Here is a 20,782-nt window from a genome sequence, read left to right on the forward strand (position 1 = left end):
AAATGTTTGATGATAAATATACCTTAAGAATAGAATACCTTAATTATTTTGTGTGAATAGATGTGTAATAATATAAAAATAACAATGAACCATTTGTTATAAATTTGGCTTACTTAATTGGATCCTTACAGCATCATGCTCTTAAAGGATTTGCATCTTAATTTAGTTTGTGTATATTAAGAGTTTAGAGTACCACATAATAACTATTGGAACCTTGAACCATCTGTATTGGTCAGGGTTCTCCAGAGAAACAGAACCAACAGTGTATATATATGTGTGTGTGTGTGTGTGTGTGTGTGTGTAAATATTAAGGGGTTTATTATGGGGATTGGCTCACATGGCAAATCTGAATTTGTAAGTGCAGGTCCCAAGTGATGAAAGTGAAGTTGAATTCTCCAGGGTAAGTTGCAAGTTGGCAACTCCCAAACACGTGACCATGAATTCCCCAGGAGAAGCAGGCTGGCTGAAGTAGAGAGAGAAATTCTTTCTGACTGCTGAAATCCTCACTTCTTGCTTTATGGCCTCCAACTGATTGGATGAGAAGACTTCTCTTGTTGCTGAAGGCAATCTCCTTTGTTGATTGTAAATGTAATCAGCAATAGATGCAATCAACTAACTGATGATTTATATCTGTCTAGGAAATACCCTCATAGAAACAGTCAGACAGTACTTACTTAACCAAACAACTAAACACCACAACCTTGACAAGTCGACCCATGAACTTAACCTGTCACATCATCCTGTATCAACTGAAGCATTTATTATTTTTATGTATTCGTTCTTATTTTATAGGAATCAGTGGATAAAGAAGCCCTCAAAAGCTTAGTCATAGTACTAAGTTAACTCTTCAAATAAGGGACAAGAGCATGATCAAATCTACATTGTACCTGATAGATTTTTTTTTTTTAAACATCACTGCCTTGGTGGATCTAGTTTATTACTGAATTTACAGCAGAAAGGTTAAGTTTTTGCAAATGTTGGTGCAGTTTTACTCTCAGAAGAAATGTGTTAACTCCCCTGAGATCTGCCCTTTTCTCTCTTTTTAATTTTACAGTAGGTTACACCCAACCATTGCACTCAGGAAGAGCAATGCCCCAGTAGCTTGTTTCCATTAAGAGCTAATTAGCTTGCAGCAAATCTTCCTTAGCAAACAAATTAAATTTTACCACCCTCGAGTGCTTTTGGAGCAAAATTTAGCTCTTGCCTGAATTGCATAAAAGAAAAAAATAGTTGATGCTCTGTGTCCAGTAATTGTTATTTTTGTTTGCTCAAAAATATTACAGCTATTTGTTTTATGACAAGATTCATAAAACTGCATTTTAGAATAATGAAATTTTAGGGGTCTCTTAAATGAAGTTCATGATGAATCAGTAGTGTCGTCTTCAGTGAAAAGTACTTCTGGCCTTTCGGCCACCAGTCTTCAGTTGTCTTCCCTTATTTATTAGTTCATTAGTTCACTCTTTCATTCATTTGCTTATCAAATATTTTTAATCAGAAACTATTGAAGGATGACAATGATAAATGATAATTAAGATAAAATTCTTACTGTCAAGACACTTAGAATTTAGTGAAGTAGACCTTTTATACAAAGCTTTTATAAAACAATGTGATGATTTCAAAAACACAATCATGTCCAAAATATTATGAGAGTCATCTAAAGGAATTTGACCCAACTAGGTGTATGATCTAGGTTGTTATTTAACCTGTCTATACCTTGGTTTTCTCTTTTGGAAAATGGGGGTAATATTAATCCTTGGCCCATAGAAAATGCTATATGTGGTTCTCTGTGTTCTCCCTTCTCCTTTCTCTCTCATTCTTTATTCCTTTCCTTTCCTTCCTCACTCCTTCTCTCTTTCTTTCTGCCTCTCCTTTTCCCTCTTCCTCTGTTCTTTTCCCTCTTTCCTATTTCTAACTTCTCTTCCCCTTTTCTTCTTTTCGTTATTGTTAGAGGAAGGAATATTGAAGGAAGTATTCCAGGAAAAAGTGACCCCTTAGAAAGGAGAAACGTGTGGTGATACTGATTCAAAGAAAAACTCCAGCACTCTACCAAAAAAAAAAAATTCTTCAATAACAGGAAAAAAAAACTGCATGGGGCAGTCTTTTTGGATGATTTTGGATAACAACTGTGGAGGTCATAGAGAATATTCCATTCATAAGATGACTTCCATGTAAGTTTGTCTTTCAACTTATGTATCTTAATAAAGTTCAGTTAGTCATATTCTGGCAAATCAAACTTTATTAATTTAAATTTATACTAATAAATATGAATTTATTAATTTAAATTTTGCATTCTGTTAAATGCCCAAATCATCAGAAGTGTTTGAGATGATTCCTTGTTATTTAATTAAGTCATTTAGGTTTTTTTCACTCCAATGAAAATTAGCTAATTTTTATAGCTACAATATTTCCTCTGATGAAATCTCAATGAGTGAAATGACTCTAAACAAAAGTAAAACTTTATCACTAAAGGTAAAGTGAATTGATTTCTCCCAGAAATAACTTGCTGCTTCTCAAGGTGTCTGTGGTTATTGAAAAAACCTTATAATAAGAAGTGAGTCAGTCTTTGAACCTTTAAGGCTCCCATTTCTATCTTTTCACTCATAAGTGGCTTTCCCCTTTATTCTTTACCATACTCCAGCAAGTAAAATACAAGGTTTTGTTACCAGGCAAAGGCCATGAATTCTTTTGCCCAAAATGCTCAATAACCAATTTTTGAGACCTTGGGATTTCAGAGAGAGAAAGAGTTTATTACTAGGCGTGTAGTAGGACAGCCATTTGCCTAGTGGCCCCAAACCTATCTCCCCAAGCTACAGTAATTCTGCTAGTTTTATTAGCGAAGAAGATGGGCAGGTTTAGGATAGTGAGCACAGTGGTTCCAGATGATGTAATTAGAGGTGATCTGATTATTGAGCATATGCAGATTGATTCCATGCTCAGAGAATATACGTAAGACAATGGCGGAATGAGGTATAGATGATTTGTAGGTTAAGGTCTAAGCTATTGCACATATCACATGGGCCTGCTTTGGTTAGATCCAGTCTCAGTTATCACGATAATTTTGGGCTTGGAGTAGTAGGTAATGGTTCTGGGCTGAGCCAAGACCCTTCATTAATAAACTTAGGGGCTGTCTTTAGTGATTTTATGATTCTGAGGTTGAAAAACTGGATAACTGGGTGCAATTGAAGGTTAGTCACAAGGTTTTTGCAACCACAGGAGCAGAAGATAAGGGTTATACAATCATTATCAGAGATTAAGGCAGCTAGATTACAATTTAGAGATTTCAGGTATTTCCTTCTGTCCACTCCAGTATATCATAAAGCAAAAAAGGAATAACTATATGATTCAGCAATCAAAATCAATCCTTAAATCCTGAGTCTCTGTTATAGTTTCTCCCTCTCACTTGATAATTCTCTCTGTCTTGAGGGATATCTGGGTGACCACTCTTCCAAGTGCTTCAAACCAGAAAAGCTTCCAAGTGTTTCAAACCTGAAAAGGGGCATTGTTATTAAGGGACAAAAGGATGAAATGATGAAACCAGTTATTGTTCTTGGAGAGTCCAGTATTTCTAAGGTTTCAGAGCTTCTCTGGCTTTGAAACAATCTGAGGTTTTAAGTCTCTGAAAAACAAAGTTAATTAGTAAACTTTTATAGAGCCCTGAATATCTTTCAGGGTTTCCAGGAATACTGTTGGTTGGGATTTGCTGTACTGTGGCAGTTTGCAATATCTGGTTGAAACTTGCAAAAGAGTAACCTCCAGAATGACCTCTTAACTTGATTTGAAATCTCTTAGCCATTGAAACTCTTATTTCTTTTCCACCTTTTGGTCAACTCATCCATGAGGCCAGAGCCAGGCTTATTCTTGGGATTTATATCCTGTGATGCTAGGGCCAGGCTTACACCCTTGGAAATTATGTCCTATGTGGAGGGGGAATGTCAGAGTTTGACTTAGGGAGAGATCACAGTTGAGTAACAGCAGAGATTTTCTGGAGATGACTCTTAGGCACTAATTATAAGTAGGTTCAGGTTGCTATTACAGAAATGTTTCCTAATGGCAAGCTTCAGAATTGTGGTCTTGACTTATTAAATTGGGTGCCCCTCTTGCTTAAGAAAATGTCAGAAATTCCCCAGGTGGGGAACTTGGATAGCTCTATTTTTCCAAGTCCCTTGGACTTTGCAAATACTTTTTCATTTTCTGCCCAAAATATTCTGAAATACTCCGTGTATAACATTAACTTGTACAGAATATTAAAATTTTATTTCTATTCTAGTTTCTATATCAAATAAAGCTGAATTAGGTTGTTTAAATAAACTGACAAGACAGATTAGATAGTGTGCTACAGAAAATTTAAATTTTAGATAAAATAAGCGTTTTTCTTTTTGTCTCATACAAAAGTGAAAGCTTTAAAATACAGACTTTTTTTTTGCCTCATATATTGATTTATCTTAGTTTTAACAAGCTCAGTTTCAGTCATATCTTCAGTTGGCGTTCGATCTTTTTTATTAATTTTTTTTAACAGTTGTATGGAGTTACGGTGACTTTCAGAGCTGGAGAACTAAATCTGAGCTCCAGGTGTCACAGAGATACTCAAAGTTCCAGGAAATGACTAGGTTATAAAAAGAGTAAATCATTTCAGAATTTAAAGATAACAGTTAAAGCTTACAATCTAAGCTTTAGTTCTCATAAGCACTTTTAAATTGAGCTACTGTCAGAAATAAAAATATTAGACAATTGTGTTACATTACATACCATAGGAGAGAGTTTTGTTCTGTTTCACTTTTATACATTTACCAGAGTTAGTTACTTAACAAATAAAATATAATTTATATATTTGTCCTGCGTTTTTAAAAAAGTCTTTCCTTGTTACAGATGGAGCTCTGATCTATAGCTGACCCCATATATTTTTAGAGAAGTATTAGAGCAAAGCAGTGTAGCTGAGAAGTAAATTTGGCTGTTTCTATGATCTGTAGCTTTTTAAGAATAACTAAACCATGACTAACAGCTCATTACCATTGTTAAACATCATGCAGATTAGTATCAGGATATAACATGGATAGTGAGGACATTGTCAAATTTTTAGGAATTTTGTACTATCTCTAAATATATGAATAATATTTTACCTATAGAAATTTAACCAGCAATAGGAATGGAAAATCCCTTTTAATGACTGTAATGCTTCCCAGACATCTCCTATGCTGTATGTTAAATGATTTTAGCATCTTACTTTTACAAGATGAAAGAACAAATTATTTGTAACAATCTTCCCTTAACAGTGAGAAGACTTGTCTTCTGAAATAAAGGATGATAAGGTCAACGTAAACATTAACCAGGGTATTATTTTTATGTAAGGTCTTTATTTTCTAGGCAGAGTGCCCGAATAATTAAGAAAAACTTTTTAAAAACTTTGCATTAAGACAAGACTAACAGTCCACGTTATTTTAACAGGAAGAAAACTAAACTTTAGCTTTATATGAATACCTGATTTACACGAAAGCTTTCTTTTTTTGAAATATATGATATATAGACTTATTAAATTTTTGTCAGACCATGACAGACAGAATTCACTTTCATAGACTCATTTTTTTATAGCTCTCTACATTCATTCAGCACTTATAGTCAACAATGATGATAACAAACAAAATTCACCTCCTGCAACTCTCTACTGCTTTTTGTATCCATTCAGAGCTTGTAGTCAATAATGACTATAACAAACAAAATTCATTTCCTTAAATTTTCTTTCATGTTCCATGTCCATTCCATCTATAGTTTATATTTATCCAGACTGCACAGAATCAGAAATAAATTTGATAATAGATTCACCAAGTTTTTGAACCTGTATGCTTTCTTCCAATTACAGTATTCATGAAGGGGAGAAGAGACAGAAATACTATAAAATAATGGAAGAAGGAAGACATTTATACTTGGGTTTGAAACAGAGCCATGCATCTATATACTGTGTACTCATAGCATACAAATTATTAACAATATGCTTAAAATCTCTAAGTCCAATTCAGCCTTATCTTCAAGGGTCAGAAAAGCCCCAAGTTTGAAATATAGTCAGTTTTTCAATATTTAGGGGATTTATGTCCAGAAAAACTAAAATTTTTTATATTATTCCAGCATATTATACCAGAAATATGTTAGTTTACAAAATTAAGCTATGCCTTCTAAAAAAACTAGCTCAGAGCTCTATTTATTTGAATGCTACTTTCTTATTTAAAGGTCTTACAAGTGTCATCTCTTCTATGAGATCTTCTTAGGTCATTCTTTATCTGCTTTTAAAATTCTTCCAGCACTTTTATTTCTTTGTTATTACACTATGCCCTGGTACAAATATAATCTAACTGAATATAAACTCATTGAAGCTGAGAATTAGGTTTTCTCTATTTATGACATTTATTAATAGAAACATACTGATTGACATTAGCAAAGCCACTACAAATTCAAATTCTTTCACACACAGAGGTAACAAAAGCCAGATTCTTTGAAATTCAGGTAATCAAGGTTATACAAAAATCAGAAATTAATATGTCACTGTGTTAGGGTTCTCTAGAGAAACAGAGCCAACAGGAGATATTAGTAAATATGAGATTTATAAAGGTATCTCATGCAACCATAGAAATGAAAAGAGTCCAAAATCTGTAGGGCAGCCTGTGAAGCTGGTGGCTTCAGTGAAGGGTCTATACAAAATCCATAGGAGAACTTCTGGGTCAAGGTGGCGGCTTAACAACATGCGCGTTTTAGTTTGTCCTCCAGAACAACTACTAAATAACCAGAAACAGTACAGAACAGCTCCTGGGACCACGTCAGTGACCAGACACACAGCGTACCCCAGTCTGGACCAGCTGGACCGGCTGCGAGCACCCCCCCGAACCGTGAGTTCCCAAAGCTGTGGTGGCCAGTGCCCCTCCCTCACAGGCCCCTTCCCAGAGGGGAAGGGAAAGGACTTTACCAGCAGCAGGGACTGGGCACAATCAAACACCAATTGTGGAACTAATTAACAAATTCTGACTACTAAAAATAGGCCCCCAGCTTAGGTGAACCTGATGAAAGCCGAGGTTGCTCATTTTTGCCCTGGTGCCAAGGGAGCAGGACTGACAGATAAAGGGGGGAGAAAAAAGAAGGAAACAAAGGTTTTTGTGGCTGTGTATCTACAAAGGCTTGACTGTCTCTGGATACAGTGGCAGGACTTTTCAGGCTGCAACTGCCCCAGGCATAGGCAGAAGTGAGCTCTTTTGGGGGCTTGTCTGGAGCTTGTGCCTTCCCCAGGGGAGGGGTGAAGCCCAACTCAGGTGGAATCCCTCCATCAAGGAATTCACACACCAGGTCTTGGTAATTTGAAGCCATTAAAACCAGCCTACAACCTCTCCTCTGTCTCCACCACACCCCCAGCAGGGAGAGTCTGCAGAAGTTAAAGGTACCGCATCATCTTATGCTGGTGGGACCTGTAGTCAGACAAGCACCACACACAGGGCAGGATAAGAAAAACAGAGTCCAGAGACTTCACAGTAAAGTCTTTCAACCTGCTGGGTCTCACCCTCAGGGAAAACCAATGCAGGTGACTCTTTCCTCCTGATAGGAGGCCAGTTTGGTCTGGGAAAATCTAGCTGGGGTATATAATACTTAAGTAGACCCTCCTAAGTGTGTGTGTGGGGGGAAGGCACCACACAAGCAGAGAGAGGAACAAGAAAACAAGAACTGAAAATTTCTCCTCTGTTAAACAAAACTTAAGCTAAAGGTCCAGATAAAGCTGAATGGAATGTCAAAGAACAGATAGACAACAAATTCATCCAGCAAGAAAACCCTAGATAAAAGAAGTGAAAGCAATGTCCAGAATAAACTAATTAAGGTAATTAAATGCCTAGATGCCAGCAAGAAAATAACAAATCACACTAGGAAAATTGAAGATATGGCCCAGTCAAAGGAACAAACCAACAATTCAAATGACATACAGGAGCTGAAACAATTAATTCAGAATGTACGAACAGACACGGAAAACCTCATCAAAAACCAAATCAGTGAATTGAGGGAGGATATAAAGAAGGCAAGAAAAGAACAAAAAGAAGAAACTGAAAGTCTGAAAAAACAAATCACAGAACTTATGGGAATGAAAAACACAGTAGAAGAGATGAAAAAAACAATGGAAACCTACAATGGTAGATTTTGAGAGACAGAACATAGGATTTCAAAACTGGAGGATGGAGCATCTGAAATCCGACAAGAAACAGAAACTATAGAGAAAAAAATGGGAAAATATGAGCAGGGACTCAGGGAATTGAAAGACAATATGAAGCGCACGAATATATGTGTTGTGGGTGTCCCAGAAGGAGAAGAGAAGGGAAAAGGAGGAGAAAAACTAATGGAGAAAATTATCACTGAAAATTTCCCAACACTTATGAAAGACTTAAAATTATAGATCCAAGAAGTGCAGCGTACCCCAAAGAGAATAGATCCAAATAGACATACTCCAAGACATTTAATAATCAGAATGTCAGAGGTCAAAGAGAAAGAGAGGATCTTGAAAGCAGCAAGAGAAAAGCAATCCATCACATACAAGGGAAGCCCAATAAGACTATGTGCAGATCTCTCAGCAGAAACCATGGAGGCAAGAAGACAGTGGGATAATTTATTTAAATTATTAAAAGAGAAAAACTGCCAACCAAGAATTCTATATCCAGCAAAATTGTCCTTCAAAAATGAGGGAGAAATTAAAACATTTTCAGACAAAAAATCACTGAGAGAATTTGTGACCAAGAGACCAGCTCTGCAAGAAATACTAAATGGAGCAGTACAGACAGATACGAAGACAGAAGAGAGAGGTGTGGAGAAGAGTGTAGAAAGGAAGACTGTGAGTAAGGGTAAAAAGAAGGAAAATTAGATATGACATATAAAATCCAGAAGGCAAAATAGTAGAAGAAAGTACTACCCATGCAGTAGTAACACTGAATGTTATTGGATTAAACTCTCCAATCAAAAGACATAGTCTGGCAGAATGGATTAAAAGACAGGACCCATCTATATGCTGTCTCTACTCAAAGGACATGAGGCCAAGGACGCAGATGGACATGTACACACCAATGTTTATAGCAGCATTATTAACAAGAGATGGAAACAGTCAAAATGTCCATCAACAGAGAGTTGACTAAACAAACTGTGACATTTACATAAGATGGAATATTATGCAGCTGTAAGACAGAATGAAGTTATGAAGTATGTAACAACATGAATGGACCTTAAGGACATTATGCTGAGTGTGATTAGCCAGAAACAAAAGGACAAATACTGTATGGTCTCACTGATATGACTGATATTCAAGTTTATTTAGTGAATAAACTTGGCATATTTCCTTGGTAACGGAGACCATCAGGAGATAGAAATAGGATGAGATATTGGATAATTTGAGCTGAAGGGATACAGATTGTGCAACAGGACTGAATACAAAAACTCAGAAATAGACAGCACAATACTACCTAAGTGTAATGTAATTATGTTAAAACACTGAAAGAAGCTGCATGTGAGAGTGATAGAGGGAGGAGTGCTGGGGACATAAATGAAATCAGAAAGAAAGATAGAAGGTAAAGATTGAGATGGTATAATCTAGGAATGCCTAGAGTGTATAATAATAGTGAAATGTACAATGTACAAATTTTAAAAATGTTTTGACATGAGGAAGAACAAAGGAATGTCATTATTGCGGGGTGCTGAAAATAAATGATAATTAATACTTTAAAATGTCACCTTATGTGTGAGACTAAAGCAAAAAATGTTTGTTACAAAATTTATATTTTGACTAGAGCATTTCCTAATATAACTCATGTAAATAGCTTGATTGAATGTCATAAGTACTTGGAATCTCAGGTAGAACATGAGATTTTGTTGGTTTGTCCAGAGTGATGCCCCGATGAATCCCAGAGTAATTTGATCAGTGACTGTTAAAGTATTTGCAAGCCCCCTTCGGGGAATGGTGAGAGCGGGGAGAAATTCAACTTCCCCAAGTTGAATTCTTGATATTCTCACAAGCAGTGTGGACAACCAAAGCTATAGGCTGAGCCCCCAGTCTTGGGGTTTGTTCATATGAAACTTAACCCCACAAAGGGTAGGTCAAGTCTACTTAAAATTTAGGCCTAAGAGTCACTCTCAAGAGAGCCTCTTTTGTTGCTCAGATGTGGCCTCTCTCTCCAGACAACATGATGAGCAGTCTTACCACCCTCCCCCTCTCTGCGTGGGACGTGACTCCCAGGGGTGTGGACCTTCCTGGCAACGTGGGACAGAGATCCTGGACTGAGCTGAGAATTAACATCAAGGGATTGAGAGAACCTTCTCGACCAAAGGGGGAAAAATGAAGTGAGACTAAGTGTCAATGGCTGAGAAATTCCAAACAGAGTTGAGAGGTTATCCTGGAGATTATTTTTATGCATTAAGTAGATATCACCTTGTTCAAGATGTAGCGGAGAGGCTGGAGGGAACTGCCTGAAAATGTGGAGCTATGTTCCAGTAGCCATGTTTCTTGATGAGGATTGAACAATGTATAGCTTTCACAATGAGACTCTGTGAATGTGAAAACCTTGTGTCTGATGCTTCTTTTAGCTACTATATCAACAGAAGAGTAGAACATATGGAATAAAAATAAATAATAGGGGGAACAAATGTTAAAATAAATTTAGTTTGAAATGCTAGTGGTAAATGAAAGCGAGGGGTAAGGGGTATGGTATGTATAATCTTTTTTTTCTCTGTTACCGTTTTATTTCTTTTTCTGTTGTCTTTTTATTTCTTTTTCTAAATCGATGCAAATGTTCTAAGAAATGATGAATATGCAACTATGTGATGATGTTAAGAATTACTGATTGTATATGTAGAATGGAATGATATCTTAATGTTTTGTTTGTTAATTTTTTTCTAATTAATAAAAAAAGTTAAAAAAAATATGCAAAAAAAAAAAATCCATAGGAGAGGCTTGCTGAAGAAGCAGTGAAAGAGTCTCTCTTCTTCCTTAAAAGCCTTGAACTGATTGAATTATCTCATTGTGGGAGACATGCGTTAGGTGATGCAGACATAATCAGCTACAGATGCAATCAACTGACTGATGACTTAATTAACCAGTCACAAAATATCCTTGTAGCACTGGTCAGGCCAGTGCTTTCCTGGCCAGACAAGGGAGTAATCACTTGGCCAAGTTGACACCTGAACCTAACCATCACAGTTCACCCCATGTCAGTGTGGCAGAGCTATACACATCACTTTGAAACACAGTTTCCAAATAGAACAGAATAACAGACATATGTTTTACCTAACAATACTCAACTATCCTGCATATAACCAGAAATGCATCTCTCCAGAATAGGGTACAAGTCCTTAGGTAACATTTACTCTTAAACTTCATATCCTATGATTTAAATACAAAAACTATGAGCATTTCAACTATGTCATGAGCAATTCAACTATGTCATATGATAAGAGGAAAATATTTGCTTATGTACAAATGAAAATATACTCATAATAAAACAGAGAGGGAATATTCATACAAACATTTCCTCATGTCTATAGCTGGTCACATGGTTGCACATGTTTATCACTACCTTCTTCTACTACCCATTCCATCTTCCCTTTACCCTCAGCAAGCACTTCAGCTGGCTGCAATTCTTTGTCAGGTGGGTTGACCCAGACCTTCATTCCTGAAATTTCTAGGCCATTGGTAGTCCTGCCTGGATTGGGTTGTTGCAATTTTCCATTGACTATAATCACAGGGTATGTTAGTACTAAGAGATGCAGTAGGGGAGCTCCTGTTTTCCAGGAAAACCCTTCCTTACCTCCATTGTGTAGTTACAGTCCTATTTCTCCTTCATAGTCAGATTCAATCACCCAAGGCAGAACAGTAATCTTTTGTGCTTGTTGATTCAGTGGCATGTGAAGCCCAAAGTGACCAAGTGGCAGTCTTAACTCCCAGTTCAGTGGAATCATTGTTTCTCCTGGTAGGAGCAGTCCTCCTTTTGGAACTAAGACCTGTAGACCTTCAGAGCTTAAGGTTTCAGGACAGGAAACAATAATTTTCCTAGTGGATCACTAGGGGTGATAGTGGTGCCACTCCCATTTCCACCTCTTGATTCCTGGGCCTGCGAATCCTAGCTATGGGTGAAATAGCACCATAGAGTACATGCTGATTCAGGGCATACACTGCTTCTTGGAGAACATTGCTCCAACCCTGTAAGATACTGCTACCTAATTGGCACTGTAATTAGGTCTTCGAAAGGCCTTTCCACTGTTCTATCAACCCAGCTGCCTCTAGATGATGGAAAACATGGTAAGACCAGAGAACTCCATGAGCATGTGTCCATTCCTGCATTTCATTTTCTGTGAAGTGGCTTCCTTGATCAGAAGCAATGCTATGTGGAATACCATGATGGTGGGTAAGGCATTCTGTTTAAGTCCATAGATGGTAGTTTTTGTGGAAGCATTGCATTCACGTAAGGCAAATCTGTATTTGGAGTATGTGTTATTCCAGTTAGAACAAATTGCTGCCCCTTCTGTGATGAAAGTGTTCAATGTAATTAACCTGCCACTAGGTAGCAGGCTGATCACCTCTGGGAATGGTACCATATCTGAGACTGAGTATGCCTCTCTGCTACTGACAGATTGGGCACTCAGTAGTGACTGTAGCCACGTTGGCCTTGGTGAGTGGAAGTCCATTTTGCTGAGCCCATGCATACCCTCTATCCCTACCACCATTGTTCCTAAGCCCATTGGGCAATGGCAGGAGTGGCTGAGGAAAGTTCTTCATGCTCCTTCTTCCTGCCTGCATTATTCTGCATTTGACTTGAACATTTCATCAAGTCCTTTCCAGATTTCCATTTGATTTCAGTCGACTCTGAGGATGGATCACCACTCTCATTTAGATTAAATTTTTTGGAGAGGGGGGTGCAAGGGTAGTTCAGTGGTAGAATTGTCACCCATGTGGGAGACCCGGGTTTGATTCCCGGTTCATGCGCTTCTCCCAAAACAAAACAAAGAAATTCAACAAATGGTGCTGCAGTAATGGGATATGGAAAGATAATGAAATGTGACCCTACCATATAGCATGCAAAAATAAAAAAAAATTTCTTTGGAGAGAACTTTATTTTCAAAGTAAGGATTTTCGTCAAAAATAAAAAACCTCTTCTGCAACCTGCTTTAATATCTTGAGATTCTATCACTTTGACTCTGGTCAAATAATACAGCTCCTCTTCATCCTCCTCTCCAAGCCGTGTAGATGAGTTGAAAAATATGGATGGTGGAAAATGTTGTTACCCCAATTTTGGGAATTTGGAAATCAATTCTGACCCCTTCTGAAAGAATGATTGGCAATTTATTGTATTTCTGTACTGCTTTCAAAATCTCCTCACCAGCTTGTTCATTAAGCCTGTGTGTTTCATTTTGTACTTCATCAGTATATCCAATTGGTGCTTGCTATTCTTTTTCTCCTTTTGGCAAGTCTAGAGCAGCTAATGTCTCCTCTGCCTTGGGGCAGGAAGCAACTTTGCTTTCTTCATTTCAGGCTGGAGTGAAGACTGGCATGTGGGGGCCATGCTGTTAGGAAAGTCCAGACTCATGCATTTTGAGACATAGTTTGAGGCAATGATTCTTCACGTCCTTCCTTGGCAGAGCCTTGGAGAAGTGAGAAGTGGGCAGTGGGTATAGCCCATAGGTCCCTGGTCAACAACTTCATAGCTCCTCGCTATAAAGAGCCCTAGGGATCCTGGACCACTAGGCAGAGCCAGAGACTTTTCTACAAACTATGGCCATTGTGAAAATGACATCAAAGTACTGTGAAAACAGTGGAGCTTAAGTAACGTAATTATTTTACTGCGGAAGGTCTAGCCTGGGCTATGAAGTATGAAGTGAATCTCAAGACTGGATTCCAAGCCTCTTGAACAATTATGCCTTTGATTTACTTCAGTGATAGGTTTCTCAGTGCTCCAGTAATTATTAAAAAATGACTTAGAGTAACCCTATTGTGGGGTTTATACAGCAGTTTTATATGTATGAATATATTTGAGTACTCAAAGAACCTTTCTGGCTGGTTTAGTGGGGAGGGAGGTGGCTTGTTGCCAGGAGAAATGGAGCCTCTTTGGAGAGTCCCAGGATGTAGATGTCTGTGCCCATGAGAAGATGGCAGTCATGGTGGCATTGGTAAAACTAAAACCTTCATAGGCTTTCCTAGGCCATTGTCATCTAAACATTGATATCCTTCAGTGGAGCACTTGGATTCTCATACATACACGTCTGGCTTCAAGGCAATCTACTATATCCTTTACCTATAATAAGAACTTTTTCATTTCTTTATCCAACCACAACAGGTATTGTTGTCTTCAGGATTCAGAACACATGTTCATTAAATTACTTGTTTATTTAACATCAGGTTATCATCTCCATTTTACTAATTTATTAAGGTATGTGTAAAGATGATAGTCGAATCAATTGTCTTGGGCCAAAATGTTAAGTTAGGATATATTTATTTTGGCATCTGCTCACCTTTGCTTGATAGGAGTTTCCAACTCTTCTTGTTGGCTCCTTAGATTATTGACTCATCAGTTAATGCCTTTTGATTATTTTGTACTTGTAAAACAAATGTATTTTGCTTCTGACATGTTAAAATGTGTAGCACTGAAAACAATGGCTAATGGAAAAATAATTTTGTCTTCCTAGAAAGTATCTCTATGGTGCTCTTACATTTTTTGTTTATTTTGTCATTGGGTCTCTTTGCATATCATTTAAATAATTCAGAAACTTTTATTTGGTTATTAGAACCAGCAAGACCATCAGCTCATAGCATCCTCACTGTAGAAGTAATAGTTAACAGTCTCTTGATTTGATTGGTGTTCCTTCTGATGTCTGAAAGAATCAATCCTTTGATAATATTTGTTTAGTTTTAATAGCACACTTTGTATTAATATTTCTATATCCTTTTGGTGATTTAGAAAGGTGGCTTACCGTTTCAGGATGCGCTTATGCTGCAAATTATTTTTTATTGTTGTTGCTTGTTTACATTTGATAAAATCATGCATTGTCTGTGAGTGTATTGTATACACCTGATACTGTCAGTCAACTCTGTAGAACAAAGTGAAGCCCTGTCAACCACTGAATGCAATGTAACATGAGCTATCTATAAAGCACAGGCTCCCAGTTCATTTGTCATGTCTCATCACCAAATCCTCTTCTACATCAAGAGTCTTCTGATTTTATGTGATGACAGTTGTTTGTCAGAATATATTACAATGTTCGCTGTACAGATGGGGCCTTTGTCATATGATTAAAGAGCATAAGAGCTGCCAGACTAAACAATGGTCTGAGTTTCAAATAATGTCCCATGACTTTCTTGGCACATTTTCACTACTGTCTTCAACATGTGTTATCACTTAGCATTCTTTGCTGTAGCTTGTTACATAGAGAACACAGATGGTAAGGTAGACCACTCATGAGTCTTCAATGAGGTAAATGACTCTTGACATACTGTGTACCCTCAGAATGCACTATTTGCTTTTTGCATGCATTTCTTCTCTCTTCTTAGAGTCACAAATTCTGTTTAACCCAGTTGTTTGCAATGTAAACAAAATGGTCAACTTTTAAGGACAGACTTCATTGGGTTTGTTGAGATTTGAAAGTAGGGTAGGCTCAAAGGGAAATAGACAAAGAATCTGAACAGGCCATTCCCAATAATAAACATATGAAAAAAGGATCACCCTTGTTGGTAATAATAAAAAAAATTCCATTAAGATAATGATCCTTTATGAAAAGCTGAATTGGGAGAGTTTTGTGTTTTTTTTGTTCATTTGTTTTTGGCCTGGGCAGGCTCTGGGAACTGAACCCATGGGAGAGCTTCTTAATTTAAGTAGTTCTCATTGTTGAGAGTCCAGTGAAACCTGCACACTTTCTTACACACTGCTTGCCTTTTAAATTAGTATGTCCTTTGTGATAAGCAAACTGTCAATATGAGTTAAGAAATTTAAATATCATCTGATTCTATTTCTAAGAACATACCCCAGAAAACAGTAAAAGATATGCACAATGTTTATATATAAGAATTTCTAATAAAAACATTATTTAAAATAATAATAATAGTGGCAGCTAGTATATATCTTCAAAGAGAGCTTTTAATGTACCAGACACTGGTGGATACTTCAGATGCACAGTCTTATTTACTCCTTACCATCACAGTGTGAAATAGGCAGTGATATTCCATGTGAAGAAAGTAATACTTAGAAAGTTTATGTAACTTTCCCAGGAGCACAGTAGGAAAAATTCGAGTGAGTATTTGAGCTCATTTGAAGTAATCCTTTAAACTCTACATTTATTTTCCTTCTAATGCACACTAGCAAAAATGTAGAAACCAAGTGTCTCTCAAGAGATGACTAGTTAGTTAAATAAATTGAAGTCAGGGTTTTGAACACTGAGACCAGGTTTTCTTTTCCTACTGACTCTAACTGTTGGTCTGTCTGCCTGCCATCAGCCAACTTCTCACTCTTGATTCCAAACTTAATACATACTATGGCTCAAACATGACATTCTTTTGCTGTTCCTTATTCCAATATCTTAGAGAGGGTAAGATTATAAAGCCTGAAACAAATTAACTGTATGACTGTGGTTAAAAGTCAATATTAGTTTTCTCTTCTGTAGAATAAGGTTAATTATTCCTAACTGGTGGAATCAGGTAAGGATTAAGTGAGCTGTGAAGCACTAAGCATGTTCATTGGTGCACAGGGAGCATTCAAAAATTGAGATTTCTTGCTGTGTGGGAGTTCTGGTTGTGGCCTCCTAGTAGGACAAATCAAGTACCTGAAGTCATTCTAGATTCCTTTCTTCCTCTCCTGCATTTAGTAGATTATCAAACCCTGTTGATACAACCTTATAAAGATCTCTCATCTTTGTCTTTTCCTATTTACTTAGCTTGCCATTCCCAGTATCTCCTATTTTGAGAGTAGCCACATTTTGTTTTTACTTTGATCTTCCTCTTCCTATTTCTTTTTGTTTTCAGTCTGTCCTCCTCACTGCAGATAGAATAATTTTTTTAAAATTTAAAGCTGTTAATGACTCACTCTGCTTAATCCTGCCTTGGTGGTTTCTGTTAAGGGTCAGACTGTAAATATTTTAGGTTTTGTGGGCTGTGTGTCTTTTGCAGGAATTTCAGGCACATCATAGCACATGGAGCTGGAAGAAGTCTGAGATGCGTGAAGGTCCTCTTGCATGTGTTGCCCTTTCATCTCTGCTCCATACTCTTTATGCATGAAGCATTCTGTGTCCTTGTTGTATTCTACAGATGTGGATATCACAAGGCTGCATAGGGGTGTAGTGGATACAAAAGCATTTTGGAAGTTTGCTAATGTAACATGAAATTCTTCTATTTCCACTTTAAATCTCCTTCTTATTGAAAAACACTTAATTTTTTAACCTAACAAATTTCTGTCACAGGAATCAGATCTTTTCCATACTATTTTAGACCTTGGGAGATTTCCATATATAGGCGGTACATTCTTTTTTACCCTCATATTCAAACTTAATTCTAAGAGTTTTTTAGCAAATAAAGCGTTTGGCTTTATTACTTGGATTAAGTTACTTTTATATCATGTATCTTTTATGCCTGTTCAAGTATAAACTTCCTTAGGAAAGCTGTTTTATGCCTGTGCATACACAGGACTCCATAGATTAAGGAAAATGACCAGATCTAAAAATTCTCCATGTTAAAGCTGCTGAAGTCTCAATTCTTCTCTATTTGATAAAAAATGACTTGTTACATGTGTACCTTTATTGTTAAGATTTCTTTAGTTCTCTCAAGCAGATTAACAAGTACTGTAGACCAGGGCTAGCATTTCAAAGGGAAATATTAAAACTATTATATTACTTTCAAGATAGACTTGATGTCATACCGTAACTTAACATTATGAAAACATATATTTTCAAAGCTGATTTATTGAACCAGGAATTTGAAATTCAGCTTGATGTTAGAAATTTTAAATTTAAAGTGACTGTTGTTGCAAGCCATATTATGCAGCTGTGCAAGCCATAAGGAATGAAAAAGCTTTGTTTGTAGTCTCATGCTTAGTCAGTTACAGAGCAGATAGGAAACATAAAATTCCTAACCAGCATTGTTAAAAGTTAAACAGATCTTCTGTTTTGGATTTGTACACAAGTTGGCCAGAAGCAGCTTATTCAAAGAATGAAATATGAATCATTAAAAAAATAAAGGTTGTGGGAGTAAGGTAGAATTGGTGGTGATGGTGGGGGTGGGCAGGTTGTGTAAGTTCAAGCCTGTGGTTTGCTCTCAAGAGTCCAAGCCTGTTTTCTCAAATATACAATTAAACAAAAATTTACATGCTGCAGTGAAAGGATTTACAGATGTAATTAAATTTCCGAACAGTTGACCTTAAAATATGGAGAGTATTTCTGTGGGTTTAACCTAATCATATAAGCCCTTTAAATCTGTTCTAGAGATCAGAAACAGGAATTCACAGAGCTTTGAAGCTTGAGAAGGATTCGACATGGAGGAAATTCTTCATTGCTGGTTTTGGAGATGGAGGGACCCATGGGGTAAAGAATTCTGGTGGCCCCTAGGAACTGAGTGCATTCCCTCATTGATAGTCTGTCAGGATGTACAGACATCGGTCAGACAATTGCAAGGAGTCAAATTCTGCCAAAAGCAAGAATGGGCTTTTCCCTCAAGCCTCCAGAGAAGAACTCAGTAGAGCCAAAACCTTGATATCAGCTTTGTGATACTCTGAGCAGATAATCTAGCTACAGCGAGCTAGACTTCTGACCTGTACAACTGTGAGCTAATAAGTGGGTGTTGCTTTAGGATGCTGCTATATAGCAATAGAGAACTATTTCAGGACACCATTCATTTCTCTCTTGGATCACTGCATGGCTTATTAACTAGTCCTTCTGGTCTAGACCCATGCTAGTCCAACTGTCCATGAACAAGCAGTTTTATAATTTTAAAATATCTCATACCAATATTGTGGCAAGATTATGTTCTCTAAAAAATGTCTTCAAAAATCTCTCCTTTCTCACATGTTCTGTAACATGACTGTGCTGTCCCTGTTATAAGATGGAATCAAATCCCCTTCCACTTAAATCTGGGCTGGTTTTTAGTGAATTGCTTGAAAACACTTAAAATGCAGTGGAGATGATGTTGCCTAATATCCAAAGCTGGAAAAGAAGAGACCGTGCAGGCTTATGGGCAACTACGATGGAGGTATAATACACTTCAGAAGCTGTTTCTGCACAGAATCCTTGAACAGCTAGGCAAACTGGCAGAGCCATTTTCCTCATAACTCCCAGAAACAGTTAAAGGGTTGTATCAATTGAGTATTGAATCAAGAAAATGCAATATTAAAAATAGTAGAAGTGGTGGTACCCTTGTTGGTGCCTCAAAATAAATCCTTCCCTATATGATGTGCAGTCAGCCCGCCCTCACATTTTAGGTCCCTGGACATACACCAGAGGGAGCAGAATAACCCCTATGGGCAACTGGGGAAATCTGTATGTTGGTCAAAGTGTATGAAGTGGCAGCTTGAAAGATTGAACCAGGAAATTCCCCTCTGGCCTGCCCTCCCAAAACCTGCCCTGCAGTCAGAAGCAGCTGACGGAGCTAAGGCAGTCTAAGAAACAATTCAGAGTGGTCTGGGACAAAGGATTATTTGATTTAAGTTATATAATAGAGCACCAGAGGGGCAGAAAAATCTGTTTCATAGAGATTAGAGGGGGTATTCAAATTCCCGCTAACAGGGAAAATCCTAAGGCCAAAAGCAAACATAAGCATAGGAAAACACAGGCTCAGAAAATATATAAGGGACCCTACACTTTACTTTCACCATGGGCTGATCTTGATAGTAAGGCTAAACTCTGAAGAAGGTCACCAGCGAATGCAGAGCCAATTTACGAAGACTGTGAAAAGTATTCATATTTGTGTTTTTGTTAATTCCTGACACTCAAGAAAATCTGTTATGTCATTAGCTGGTTATAAACTTAAGAAACAGCTCAGGGACTAAATCTAAGAGTTAACATTTAAACATATTAAAATGAATAGTATGCAACAAAAGATCCCAAAACAAAGAAACAGGAAAAGATTGCCCCATCAAAGGGACAAGGTGAAAATCCAGACACCATCAATAAAGATGACCAGACTTGGGACATACCACACAAAGATCTTAAAAAGATGATCCTCAATTTGATCAAAGAGATTAAGGAAAACAGAGCAAACTAAAGCAACTGTTTTAAAATGATGAATGAACAATATGAATGTCTGAGTAAAGAAATAGAAATTTTAAAGAACCTAACAAAAATGCTGGAGGTTTGCCAACCTCCAACCAACACCATTCCTGTTAGCCCTAAAGAACACCTTGGGCCTGTCTAAGATTCTACAGTAGTTTCATGTGCTAAGATTACTTTACAGAAACCTACAACCTCTGAATGGTTCCTAGGCCAGATAAGTCCTGAAACCCAGAGGGGCCAGCCTCTCCAAGAACATCAACTAATTCCATCCTTCTATCCCATATTGTCAACACGCCTTTCCAACATAAAAAACTTAGGCTGGGCATAACCCAAATACCCCTAAAGAGTGGGAGAATAATCAAAGGATAAGGTGGCATTATAACAGAGAAGATAGGTTTTAACAAATGGGTATGACTGCTGAATCATTACGTTGATATTTCTTTTAGTCTCCAGTGTCTTGGAGCAGCTAGAAGGAAAATCCTGAAATTGTGGAACTGTTTCCCATACTAAACATTGAAATCTGTTCTATAACTACTTGTTACAATGT

General features: G+C 37.3%; 1 protein-coding gene across 11 annotated transcripts in view; it reads left to right on the plus strand.

Annotated features, from left to right (window-relative positions):
• The window catches only part of ULK4 (unc-51 like kinase 4), a 749,242-nt gene that overhangs the window by 300,021 nt on the left and 428,439 nt on the right, over positions 1 to 20,782 (plus strand). Inside the window, exon 33 of one of the 11 annotated variants that reach the window (XM_077129716.1) lies at positions 1,949 to 2,136. The exons of the other annotated variants lie outside the window; for them this stretch is intronic. Coding sequence (XP_076985831.1) covers positions 1,949 to 2,015 — 67 coding nt within the window. The 3' untranslated portion in view covers positions 2,016 to 2,136. Of the gene's footprint in view, positions 1 to 1,948; positions 2,137 to 20,782 lie in introns of those variants that run through there. 11 annotated transcript variants of the gene reach the window in all.

This window comes from Tamandua tetradactyla, chromosome 15 (assembly GCF_023851605.1).
Source record: "Tamandua tetradactyla isolate mTamTet1 chromosome 15, mTamTet1.pri, whole genome shotgun sequence".
In the NCBI taxonomy this organism is placed as follows: Eukaryota; Metazoa; Chordata; class Mammalia; order Pilosa; family Myrmecophagidae; genus Tamandua; species Tamandua tetradactyla.